Here is a 13,785-nt window from a genome sequence, read left to right on the forward strand (position 1 = left end):
CTCTTATATGAAAATATAGATTTTATCAGAATTCTAGTAGGTTCATTTTCATGATGTGTATTGTGTTATTCGTAGCACAAAGTATTTGTCATGTAACTGAATTGCTTAACTATAAATTCAGATAATGAATATAACTTAAATGAATATAATGACTTTTAGAATTTGTGTTATGTCTGAGTTTAAGGGAAGATTCTAATTCAAGACTCACTGAGATGACTCAGGTAGTCTCCTAAAGAACGGAAGCCTCTGAGATGTTCCTTTGGCAGTGGACTTGAAGGTCAGCCTCAAAAAATAAAAAGCTGAATGGGAAACTAGAATTTAACTTAGCCAATTTGGGACACACGCTGTTCAGAAGTTAGAAAAGCATAAAAATTAGCATTTACCCATAAACAAAAAGAAAAATTCTGTTACCACATGTGAAGTATCTCAACAGTAAAAATAACCTCTAGCATTAATATTTAATTTCCCTGGACTTGTGGGATCATATGCACCCCATTCATGGTTCCCCTAATTAGGTGCAGCCCTAGACAAAACTGTGAAGAAAGAAAAGCCTGTTTCCCTTTCTGCATCCTTTTCCTCTTCTGATTACCAATCACCTAGGTTCTCCTGTGAGCCAAACTTAGTTTTATAGAACACTGACCCTAAAATATCAACGATACCTTATGCAACACTCCTGGAGGTGAGGGTGTATTGATATTGCCGAAGAGGACTTTAGAAAGACGGTAATGTCTGACCCATAGTTCATCTCTAATGGTTAGATTCCAAGGACTACTCTGATATCCGGGCAGGACATCAACCTTCACAAATTGGACCCTAAAGTGATTGATTCATATATCTGCATAAAGCAAATCTTTTTTGGATCAATGAGGAAAGGAGGAAAAAAAAGAAGGGGGGGTGATTGCAACTGCCCACCCTCAAAAATTACCAGGCAACGTCCATGCTTTCCTTATTGATTTCAATCTACTGGAAACTCCTTCTTTTTAGCACCAAGGAAGACAGTGAAAATCTTTGCTTCTCCTGACTGTAGTGGAAAGCAGGGTAGCATAGTGGTCAAGGGGTACACTGTGAAGTCAGGTTGACTGAGTTTGTATCCCAACTCCATCACAGGTCAATTCCTTAGCATCTCCATCCCTCCGTTTCCTTATCTGGTAATATGGGGAAAATAACTTAAAAGGTGATTATAAAACATAAATAAGTTAATAATATAAAATATCTAGAGGAAAGTAAGAGTAATAAGAGCTTGATAAATGTCAAATATTATCATTTGTATAGCTGTAAGGGCCTCATACCTCAATGTCTCCATATTCATTTCTATAAGGCACATAAGCAGAAAGACATCCCTGATACACACGAGGGTGTGAGACAGAAGAACAGTAGTGTTCATGCAAAAGTATTTAAAAGAATTGTAATTATTAGGCCAGACACCATGGCTTACGCCTGTAATCCTAGCACTTTGGGAGGCCATGGCAGGCGGATCACTTGAGGTCAGGAGTTCAAAACCAGCTTGGCCATCATGGTGAAACCCCGTCTCTACTAAAAATACAAAAAATTAGCTGGCCATGGTGGTACGTGCCTGTAATCCCTGCTACTCAGGAGGCTGAGGCAGGAGAATCACTTGAACCTGGGAGGCAGAGGTTGCAGTGAGCAGAGATCATGCCACTGCACTCCAGCCTGGGTGACAGAGCGAGACTCCATCTTAAAAAAAAAAAAAAAGAATTGTAATTATTTAATCTGCAAAGAGATAGCTAAGAAATATTGCTGATGACAGCTTCGATTTTGCCCAGGAAAAAAATAGATCAAACATACTTTGAGTATGTTTGTCATTTGAGGACAAGAGAGCATAAGTTTACTTACGTGGACGTAAATATAAACGTTCTGATTGAAAAAAAGTTTTTTGAGGCTGAAATAACCACCATGAGAGCAAAAGAGGGTTCCTGCTGTAGACACAGCTGTGCCTGGGGCAAGCAGATGAGCGAGGTGTTCTTGCAAAGCGTCTTCATGCTTCACGTCAGTATTTCAGTGGAAATCTTTCTGCATGGATATATACACATAGTAGAAGTGTAGGAAGCTTTGGGCTAAATTTTAAGATGTTAGTAAGAAAGTATCTGTACTGTCCTTACTGTGACAGGTGCACAGTGTCTTGCTGAAACTGACCCCATTCCACCAAAATTATCCTTCACTGTCTATTTGAACAAATATATGTGGAATCATATTGTAACTTGATAGTGATCCTCATATTTAGGGACAGAAGCAGAGTTTTTAGTGCAGCGAACTTGATTCTGACAATGTTTATGACAAAGTCACCTTAATAATTTGATACTCAGGCCTGGGTAAATGTAATATGTGTTAAGAGGATGAAACTATAAATAAAAGCAATAAATAACTCATTTATGAGTGCTCTCATGGTTCTGAAATGCAAATTAATTCTTAAAATAGTGTATAGGCCAACTGTTCATCCAAGAAGTGGGAGAAAAACATTCTGCAAAAAAGTTCCCAGGAGGGATATATAAGTCTTTTTACTAAATATGCCTAATGATTCTTTCTGAACTCGTGGCATGAATCATAACAAATTGAGTTATGCAGTAACTTCTTGAGATGGCGTAATAAAATTCCTACTAAAAAAATCTCAGAATAGGTATAGTACGCTGTCATAACAGACAGATTTAGAACCTTGTATTAAGGTTATAGGTGGTTTAAGTTTTGTTTTCATTTTAAAATTAAATATTATTTTCCTCATTCTATTTCATATTAATAATTGAAGGTTTACTTAATCCCAACATTCCATTAGTAATTAATCTTAGCAGTGGGATGTTTCTGTAGTTCACTCACTTTGTTTCATTATTTGCTGCATAATGAAAACAGCAATTTGGAAGTAATAGGAACTAGAATCTATATGGGATGTTATAGTCACAAAATATTGTAGTATGGTACAGCAAGGTATCGTTTTTCACTGGATTTTACAGGCGAGAAAAATGGAGCATAGAAGAGTGAGGAAATCTAAAAATACAGTGTTTCACCTTCTGACCACCCAGCTTCTTCGCTAACAACTTTTCAAGCATTTGGATTTCTGTATTCCTGACAGGGTGGGCTATTTTACATGAGTTGAGATTCTCAGTGGAGTTTTAGGATTGCAGCTGGCCACAGGAAAACAAAAAAACGAGAGATGACAAGAAGCAGCAGCAAGGATTGGAAAAAGAAGAGAAACTGTTCTGAGGTTCTCAAAGGAATGGGAAAACTGGAGGCCACTCAAAAGCTCTACCGCTGGGAAGGACACTCTGCCTTGAGGAGGGTCTGGTGGAAGCCAAAGGCGCCCTCCCCCTTTTCCCATTCCCTACCCCATCTCCAGACTCCCAGCAGCTCCAAAACGATTTCCAGGATATCCCGTGTTGTCTACAGTATGAGATTTCCTCAGAGCTCACACTATAACCAGAGGGTGATGTGGGAAATGAGTAAAACACAAAATAGCATATATTAATTTGCAGTTCAGATAACACTGTTCATTTTCAATTCAAATAATATCACACAGTTGGCCAACTTGAGAAAAACAGATGGGTGGCTATCTTTATTTTTCTAAATATTTTCTGAAAGTTAAGACATGTTCATAGCAGGGATTGTGTAAAGTAATCTGCTCTCTAAGTGAAGCTGTGCATTTTGTGTGTTTGTATGTGTGTGTGTGTGTGTGTGTGTGTGTGTGAGAGAGAGAGAGAGAGAGAGAGAGAAAGGAAGGTTATCTATTTCTTCTAAAATGCCCTAATGAATGGGAAAAGATATGGTTCAGTTACAAAGTACAGCAACATTTGCTTTTGGCATCATTATCTGGGGATTTTTGTGCTTTTCTTCCTCCTTTGCCTTATCTCTTTTCCCTTTTCACAGCTCACACTTACACAAACTGTGTCATTCATTGTAATGATAAAGCAAGTACTGAGTGTTTAGCTTTCATTCTTGTCCTTGGATGTTAAAACTGACAGCTTAGCACCTCTATTACTTTTTATCGGTGAGTCACTGGCCTTGCCAGCACTCAAGATAAGAAAGTCTCACACTTGCCAGAGAAAGAAAAAAGACCAGGAAAACGAAAAAGAGCACTGGGGTTGGGTTATGCTAACCACAAAATGGGCGGTAGGAAACCCTTTTGAAAATGGATGAAACTTACCATTCACTGGGACACAGTTGGAAATGAGAAACTGTCTGGTGTGATCTCAGCAATTTCCAATGGAAAGTCAACTTCCGAGTACCTGGTTAAGCGGCGTAAACCTCTGAAGGAGTAGAGAAACCCAACATCTTATCTCATTTTATTTCAAATGCTAAAAGACCTCTGGTCAAAATGAATTTGACTTTCTCATACTAAATTCTTATTCGTAAGACATTAGCCACAAAAACTGAGATTCAACATTTGATAGCACTGTGTCCTGTGTGTGTGTGTGTGTGTGTATGTGTGGATACAAGAAAATAAATGACATCGTAAGAATATCAGAGAATTCAGTGCTACATTAATATTGTTTCTAGGTCACTGTTATTCACGGATAAATTTTGGGAGATTAAACAGAATTTTATGTACCTCTTCTTCCTCTATTACAACTATCTTTGCTGTCACTCTGCTTTCATGCCTATTTTCTATCTACTATAGAGGAATCAGAACAGAGCTATGAGGGATCTCAAAAGATATTAGCTGTCATCTGCCCAGATGGATACCCACTGGAAGTTCTCTCTGCCCTGTGGTTCATGAAAGGTTTGAGAAGCCTGTGAAACTATTATATTGATGTAAAGTTTCAGACAGGCAGGTGGCTCATGCCTGTAATTCCAGCACTTCGGGATGCCGAAATGGGTTGGTGAATTTCTTGAGCCCAGGAGTTCGAGACCGGACTGGACAACACTGTTAAACGCCATCTCTCTCTCTCTCTCTCTCTCTCTCTCTCTCTCTCTCTCTATATATATATATATATATATATATACACACACACACACACACACACACATAAATACAAAAATTAGCTGGGTATGGTGGCATGCGCCTGTGGTCCCAGCTATTCAGGAGGCTAAAGTGGGAGAATCACCTGAGCCCAGAAAGTTGAGGCTACAGTGAGCCAAGATCCCGCCACTGCATTTCAGCCTGGGTGACGGAGTGAGACCCTGCCTCAAAAAAATAAAAATTAAAAAACAAAGTTTTCATGTAGGACTAGTTCCCCTTTGTATTGACCACATGGTTAAGCACATATTGAAATGGAGAACAGTGATTTTTAATGTGTGCTGCATTCTTTCCATGTCATCCTCTTTTACTGTCTCAACGATCACATAAAGTTCTGAGTAAGCTTAAGCGACACCCATAAAAGATCCTGTTAACTGATTCCCAAACACACTTAAAGTGCAACAAGATCTTACTAGCAAAGTAACCTTTCCAAAGAAATCTCCTAGATATGTGTAATCTCCTCCTCCCATATTTACAATTGTCTTATCTTCATCTAATTGGATAGCACTGTTTTAGCGATCACCATTAAAGAATCTTTCCCAACCTTCAAATTCATTATCATAGAAATAAAGGTATTTTCTTGTTGCACTTGTATTTATTTGGTTTACACAACATTGTGTAACATTAATAATAAATATTAACAAGTCTGTAACTACTGTGGATTAGCACCTGACAGGTAGGAGCAAATATGCAAAAGCTGTTCTAGGAAAAGGCTGGTAGTTTCTAGATTTCAGTTGGTCATAGGCATCAGTCAGTAGGTTGTACAGACAGAACAGAGTGACTGCTAAGGAAGTAACTCATAAATGGAAGCCAGCCAGGTAAGAGAGTTTTTTTATTGTATTCCTAATTTACAGACTGAGAAACTGGGGTACTGAAAACTTAAGTAATTTAACTTCACCATAGCCGGTAAAAGCCTTAAAGGCGATAAGGAATACATGTTTATGGGAAAATTCTAAAGTATTACCTAGGGGTTAGAGTGAAAATGGTCTACTACACTCCAGTCAATATTGATGTGCTGAGAGTACACTGGAGGTACAGATAGTTAAACCTGACTCAGGGAAGTGTTTGCCAAAGGAGGAATGCCATCAATGAGGCAGAAGAAGGAGCAGAGAATGATTTGGACAGAAGAACCATTTGCAAGAGGGCTGAAGGCAAGAGCACAGCTGAGAAGACAATTGCAAGTAGTTCCTAGAGTAGGAGAAAAATGATGAAAGACAATGAATTAAAGAGGTAAGTAGAGGCTCAACGCCAAACAAACAAACAAACAAAACTGTCAAAGTCACTCTAAAGAATTTGAACTTTATTCTCAAGACACTAGGAACCCATGAAAAGACCTGGTCAGTTGAGTCACAGGCTCAGATTTGACCTTCAGAGATATCACTTGACTGCACTGCAAAGAAAGGAGTAGAATGCCAGAGAGGTGACAAGAGCTGCTAGTGGTCTGGATTTGCATAATTTCTACAGAGAGAAGATACATTTAGGAGCTAGCTTTAACAGGACTTGTTAATTGATTGAATGTGGTGGTGGTGGTGAGAATGAAGCAATGTTAAGGTGACCGTCAGGTTTCTCGGGCATTCATCTGGACGGAGGGAAGTATCCATTCTTTAAGACAGTGAATTCAGGAGGAAACAAGTCAGTTTCAAGGGTGGTGAAATTTAATTCTAGACATGTTACATTTGAACATCCAATTTCTAATGACCTGTGGGTAATTGCGCATATGGATTTCGAGTTTAGGAAAAAGAATCGGGCTGGAAATATGGATGTTGTATATATCAGCATGTAAATGTAAATGGAATTCATGGAAGAAGATGAAATTATACAAGAAGAATAAAGAATGAGAAAAGGAAATGAGCCAAAACTCCCCAAAATGGTAGCACATTTATATTCCTGTCATATGTCTCATGTCTCAAGAGCAAGCCTCCATACTGATGCCACCATGCTTATGTATAATGGCATGTGTATAATGGAATCTTTCTTCTTTTAAAAAACTTCAGTGAACTATACCTAATTTTCCTTGTATGAAATAGATGGGGAGCCAGGTGTGGTGGCTCACACCTGTAATCCCAGCACTTTGGAAGGCCAAAGTGGGCGGATTGCCTGAGGTCAGGAGTTCAAGACCAGCTTGGCCAACAAGGTGAAACCCTGTCTCCACTAAAAACACAAAAAAATAGCCAGGTGTAGTGGCTGGCGCCTGTAATCCTGGCTACTTGGGAGGTTGAAGCAGGATAATTGCTTGAACCCAGGGGGTAGAGGTTGCAGTGAGCAGACATCGCCTTACTGTGCTCCACCCCAGCCTGGGTGACAGATGGAGACTCCATCTCAAAATAAAAATAAAAATAAAAATAAAAATAGATGGGGGATACTGAGCTGGAAAATCCTTACCATGACTGTAGTGTGTCTTGTCCACTCTCAAGCAGACAAAATCATAAATTCAAAACCAAGGTGCTATCATTATAGATATTTTCTAATTATAATTATACATCATCCAGAAAGGTAGTGAGGTTGTTGTTAATGGTAGCTGGAAATAAGAAAATGGGATGCCATATCTAAAATAGGGTGTGTTAACTTCAAAGCGAGTCTTTTCCTTTCCCCGTAAATGGGAGTGATTTGCTACAGTGAAAAATCAATGGGCATTAGAGTCAGGGTTAAAGTCTCAACTCCACAAGCTATCTCCACTCCTCAATCATGAGCAGTTTACGTAACTCCAAGGACAGACAAGCTTGGTAAAAACAGCATGCAATAAACAATGTACAGAAGTGAAAACTTACTTTAAGCTTCCAAGATTTGTTTTTTGGTTTGTTCATAGTTTTTGTTTTGCTTTTATTTTTATTTTTATGTTTTATTTTTTTGCAACAAACACATTAGTTACCTTCTCTAGGTCTATTTCCTTACCCGGAGGAGGAAGGCCCCTTAGCACATGATCTCTGTGGTCTCCATTAGTTTCAACATCCTGTGGCTCTGATCACCTGTTAAATTAAGGAACAAACTTCACTGTGAAGTCCTGTAGCCTGAATCCAGCCCCAAATATCCACTCCCCCAACTGAGGGGGCCGGGAAGCACTTTTACCCTGGTAGCATTCTCAATCAACATGTGTCATTACTCAAAGCGCAAGTGGCCTAAGGTGCATATACCAATATTTTCCTCCAAAGTCTTAGTTTTCATTTTACTTTGAAATGTCACTGTGACTACGTTCATTATTACTATTACCAGGAATCCATGATTGCCATCGAGGTCTATTAGAAGGTCATTCCCCACCCCCACGCCGCCCAGCTTTATCCAGTGCACAAAGGCTGGCGATTTGTAACTCAATATACACTTTACAAAACCACGAGTTTTATGTTTTATTATTGTTTTTACTTTTGAAGCCGATGTATGGGGGAAAACCCACCAGCATTAACGTTAAAAGAACTGTTTTCGCCGGGCGGGTGGCTCAAGCCTGTAATCCCAGCACTTTGGGAGGCCGAGACGGGCGGATCACGAGGTCAGGAGATCGAGACCATCCTGGCTAACACTGTGAAACCCCGTCTCTACTAAAAAATACAAAAAACTAGCCGGGCGAGGTGGCCGGCGCCTGTAGTCCCAGCTACTTGGGAGGCTGAGGCAGGAGAATGGCGTAAACCCGGGAGGCGGAGCTTGCAGTGAGCTGAGATCGGGCCACTGCACTCCAGCCCGGGCTACAGAGCGAGACTCCGTCTCAAAAAAAAAAAAAAAAAAAGAACTGTTTTCATTGAAACCACTGTTTTATCTGTGGATGGTAGGATAATTTATCAGTGTCTTTAATTTGGAATTGAAAGTTTTCCTGAAAACACTAATTAAACTTTACTTCCCTGAAGTTCTCCTAAATACCTCCACCTCCGAGAACTAGCCTAGTATTTGCTCACTCCTTTTTGCCTTTCGACTCCATTGGATATACGGTTCCCACGACGTAGTGGAGACTTCTGGCTGGAGAGGCTGGAAAATATAACTCTGAATTTCCTACAATCTCAGCTCCACTTTCTCCCGCGCGTAGGCCCCCGGCTGGAGCGGTGTTATTGTCACGTGGCCGCGGGGACGCCCGCAGCCGGGCCGGCCAATGGGCGCGCGTCGGCCTCTCCCCGCCCCGCCTCGCTACCCCGCTGCGCCGGGACTTGGCGCAGCGCCGCGGGGTGGAGGCGAAAAAGTTTCTTTTGCGTACAAGAAGGGGCTTCGGCGAGTTGCTAAAGCTGCAACGTTGCAGTTGGCAGTTCTTTTCAGTTTCCCTCCTGCTGTTTGGGGGCATGAAAGGGCTTCGCCGCCGGGAGTAAAAGAAGGAATTGACCGGGCAGCGCGAGGGACAAGCGCGCACGCGGCCGGGAGGGCGGGCGTGCACCCTCGTCTGGAAGTTCGTGCGGGGCCCGGAGCGCGCGTCAGCCGGGAGCATCGGGCAGAGGCAGAGGCCGCTGGACCGCGATGAGCGCGCCGAGCCTCCGTGCGCGCGCGGCAGCGTTGGGGCTCCTGCTATGCGCGGTACTGGGGCGAGCCGGGCGGTCCGACAGCGGCGGCCACGGGGCACTTGGGCAGCCCTCCGGGATAGCCGCCGAGCGCCCGTGCCCCACTACCTGCCGCTGCCTCGGGGACCTGCTGGACTGCAGTCGCCAGCGGCTAGCGCGTCTTCCCGAGCCGCTCCCGCCCTGGGTCGCTCGGCTGTAAGTGTACTTCCCCCGGGGGTATGGGGGCCGGGCCCCTGGAGATTCGGGAAAACAGGAGCCGGCCAGGGCCTGGTTGCTTGGGGTTTGGCGTGCATTGCCTTTTTTTCCGTATAGTTCCTTCTGGCCCAGGCCGCGATCGGCCCTCCGTGGACGTGGAAAAAGAACTGTCTGGGCCTCAGTTTCCCTCCCACGTGCTTTGTGGGCGGCTCAGGTGGGCTCTTGGCGCGTACTAACTGGCTGCAGGTAGCCTAGGGGAGGGGGCCAGTGACTACGCGGTAGGCCGGGAATGAAGTCCTGCGCCCTATGTTAGCCAAGGGATTCAAATGCGCGCTCCTGCCAGGCCTAGGCGAGATGAGTGGCAACCTGCGCACATCAGGAGTTTGCAGTTCTCCCTGAGTTGTGAGTCTGGTTCAGCTTTAGTTTCTACCTGCGTCAGACTCCTTTTTCTGTTCCTACCCAGTAACTGAAGTCAGGCTTTTCATCCGGGAAGCCTCCTCAACAGAATTCGGTCACTATCCAAGTTATGGTAGACGTACTTTTTGTTCTCCCTCTGCTTGCTTTGACATTAGCAGACCTTAAGTTCCCGCTCCTCAACCAGATTGTAAAGACTGGTCAGTAGCTATGGAAAGGAAGGAACTCGATTATTCAGAATCAAGGGCGTGATTTCTGTAGCTCCTCAGAACACCCAGACGGTTTAGGGGAGAGCGCAGGGTGCTCTTATGCAAGTTTTTGGATTTTAGCTGCGAAGTCTGAAAACCTGAAATCACTGCCAACTGCGTGAAGAACAAGAAAGAAAATGTAATTTAGTTGGAAATGCTGATCTTTTCCAAATGTCATCTCTCTTTCTATTCTTCCTCAGTCCCAGTTTTAAAATTGGAGGAGTGCTGTAGAAAGTAAACAATCAAAACTTGTATTTTTTGAAGTAGTTGTTCTGTTTAAAATAAAGTGCAGTTCATACGTAATCTTAGATTTTGACTTAGCAGAATTGCAATGAAAATTTTAAGTTCTTGAAGCAATTCTAGTGAACTATTCCAATGCCCTTATCGTGGTAGGAGGTTTGGTCAGGTGTTTAAGAATTTATATTTTAAAATTATTGTGCTAATCTAAATAACTTTTGTGGATGTCGAATTGTTGGCCATCAGGAGGTATACTCCTTGTGTTTTTAATAAGCCTTAGTTTAATAAAGTAGAATTAGAGAGTATTGGATTGATATTTAATTTCTTATCATGGGATGTTTTATTTAGTAGTTTTTATTACAATTGGAAGAGGAGATAAGGGCTTTAACGGAAAGCAGGGAGACTTTCAATTAGTTGTGGCTAATTCTGTTCAATTGCCTCTTGTGGAGGTCATGCTGCCTTATTCATGAAATGTGAATGGCTCTATTGACAACATATGGAACTGAACATGTAAATGACTGGAGGTGAACACTTAGGAATAATAGAGTGATGAGAAAGAGAAAATGATTACAGTGCTTCGTGGAGTGTATTTAGAAATGTTTAGATTATTCACGGCATCTAACTTGTTTTCGATAGTTTTTCAATGTCAAGTTGTCTATTGTGATCATGCTAGTGTGCAGTACTTTTTTTTTTCATGGATTTAGATGTTTAGAAAAAAACAATCTGTGTTGCCCTTGATTAGAAGTTGAGTTGAACCAAAAGGGGTTCGATACCTGTTTAAACATTGTCTTAAAAGTAGCTGACCTAATTAGGATTTTGTTTTGCAGATAATTTGGTGGCACACTAAAAACAAATTAGAGTTTATTTGGTTAGCACAGTCTTTAATTACATTTCCGCCAGCAGTAAATTGTCTCAATACTAGTCCACATTCCTTAAATGTATGTGAAAATAAGTTCCACTTGTATAAATAAGCTCTCAGTCTGTTGTCAGGAACCCCACTGTGATCACTCATTGGACAGCTCTGTCGTTCTTGTACTTCTGTGACTTTTAACCATCTTTGTAGGTGTCACCAAGCCATGTGGTCTGAATTCTTTATTGTAAATTTTTTTTTGTTTGTACCTAAAACTCTAGAGGTCTCCTCTCTCCACTTTTGAAAGAGGCAGAAAAACACGTGGAATTGAGTTTTACTTTCTCTGTTATTTGGTATTTTAGAATAGGAGGTTCAAAAGGCTACTAAAGTTTTTCATAATTAGAAAAATCGTCCTAACGAGATGATTTCCGAGTTCAGATATAAATAGAAAAATGCATGTTTTTCTTCCACGTTTTTCTTCTCTTTCCTTAGGTAATCAAAATAGTAGAAGTTTGTCTTTGGACTGGCTTATGAAAGCACTTTTCAGAAAAAGTTCAGTAACTGTCTTTTGTTTTGTTGAATTTGCAAGTTTAAGAAAAACCTCTACGTGTGTATGTATTTTTTCCATTTTATTTGGTTGTGATTTATTACTATAGGAGGCCCATGTGTGAAAAGTTGAATAGTTTGAGCTGTAAAATAATGATACTGTATCAGTACTCCTTTTAGAAAATAACCTCTAGTACTTTAATGAAAGTGCCTCTTAAAAGAGTAACTATGTGAGCGAGCCTTTGTCTGAAAAAAACAACCCAGTAACCATGCGAAGCCTTGCTCACAACTGCCATTAAAGGCAAGCTAGAGTTTGTCTAGAGTTTGTGCTTAAACAGTTCTCAACCTAAAGAGGAATGCTTATTAGAATGTTATTTAACCCAGAGACGGAAAAGTTGCTAAATTGCCAATGAGAACTTCCAGTATTATTAAATTCTCACTGGCATTTCGGAATTATTTGTCTTATGTAGAAATGTTTGAGTTCTCAACAGGACCCAGGCGAAAGTCCCAAAGGTAGTTTCTGCTGGTGTGACTTCTTTAGTGTTGACCTGTTATAAATCTTCTGGTCCGTACCAGAATTGGGGGTGGGGTAGTGGTAATAGTCCTTATGGTTTTCACAGCTGTTTTTCTATATTTTCCAGACTAAAACTTGAATATAACAGGCTGATTTATGAGTCACTTTGGATCAGTGTCTTAAAACAGCTATAGCCTGGCTTTTTGTTTTTCAGCTTTCCAGATTTCTGCTGAATTAGCAGCTCTGCAGGCCCCAGTGGGATTGATTAAGAAGCTGTGCTGGATTTGCATTTAAAATTTGACTTGGAAGTCAGATTTCCAAATGCTAAAAGGAAGAAAATGATAGCTTGAACCAAATGTTGCAAATTGATTATTTTCATATATATTTATTCATTTGCTAATATGCAGGAAGAGAGAAGTCTGTCTAACCATGTAGAAAGAGTTTGATTTTCAAGTTTTGGCCAGCTGAGCTCTGGGTACATAGTTAACACTTCTGTATCTTACTACCTTTCCCATTAATTAACCCCACTACAAAAAGTTTTTGTAAAAGTTTTGTGGGGAAGATGTTCATTAATGGAACTCTAAACACGAATAATCTCCTTTCTTATTGAATGTTTTATGATCTGGGTTTAAGAAAACATCGACATTGTACAACTTGAATCTGTTTTTAATGGTCTAGCCATAAAAACAATATAAGGAAGATTTAGGAAAATGTGACATCCCTTAACTGGAAAGTAATCATTTCTCAAATGTAAACTATATTAAATCTAAATTTAGGTACACTAAAACTTTCATAGCTGTAAGTATTTGGCAGTAAATGTCATTTAAGGGGCGTTTTTTTTCCTCCTACATATAATGTAGTTTTAATAGTACACAAAACTCAGGAATGGAAGTTTGTTGCAATAACTGAAATATTCAGAGTTGCCAGCTCCTGCTTCTGGATCAGAAATGAGGGGTCCCCAGCATGTGCACTGGTGTCTGAAGGCAGTTTCTTATTTTTTACAGGTCTTTTGTAGGAGGAATCTTACCCCGTTACTAGTTGAAAAAAAGTAAAGTACTCCATCTCATTTCTCTCACAGGATTGCCCTGTGAAATAATCCTTAAAATGAAATGGAGAGCTCAGTTTTAGTTTTTTTTTTTTAAATTCTTAATTAAAAAGAAAATCACCTGTGTTAAATATTAATGCCAGATTGCTTACCCCTTTCTTTTTAAGATCTGAAACAATAGGGGATGCAGTTTTACGCTGGCACAATGCTCTTTAGTTAAGTGGGTCCAAATGAGACTTTCTGTTGACTCAGGCTACCTCCCAGGTGAAAGACTCTTTTCCTTGGTTGTTTTTTAAACCATGTG

At 40.7% G+C, this 13,785-nt stretch overlaps 1 protein-coding gene across 1 annotated transcript in view; it reads left to right on the forward strand.

Annotated features, from left to right (window-relative positions):
* The first annotated feature begins 9,101 nt into the window (after nt 1-9,101).
* The window catches only part of LRIG3 (leucine rich repeats and immunoglobulin like domains 3), a 47,588-nt gene continuing 42,904 nt past the window's right edge, over nt 9,102-13,785 (forward strand). Inside the window, exon 1 of the mRNA XM_010379146.2 lies at nt 9,102-9,627. Coding sequence (XP_010377448.1) covers nt 9,392-9,627 — 236 coding nt within the window. The 5' untranslated portion in view covers nt 9,102-9,391. The remainder of the gene's footprint in view (nt 9,628-13,785) is intronic.

Source organism: Rhinopithecus roxellana, chromosome 10 (genome assembly GCF_007565055.1).
Source record: "Rhinopithecus roxellana isolate Shanxi Qingling chromosome 10, ASM756505v1, whole genome shotgun sequence".
In the NCBI taxonomy this organism is placed as follows: domain Eukaryota; kingdom Metazoa; phylum Chordata; class Mammalia; order Primates; family Cercopithecidae; genus Rhinopithecus; species Rhinopithecus roxellana.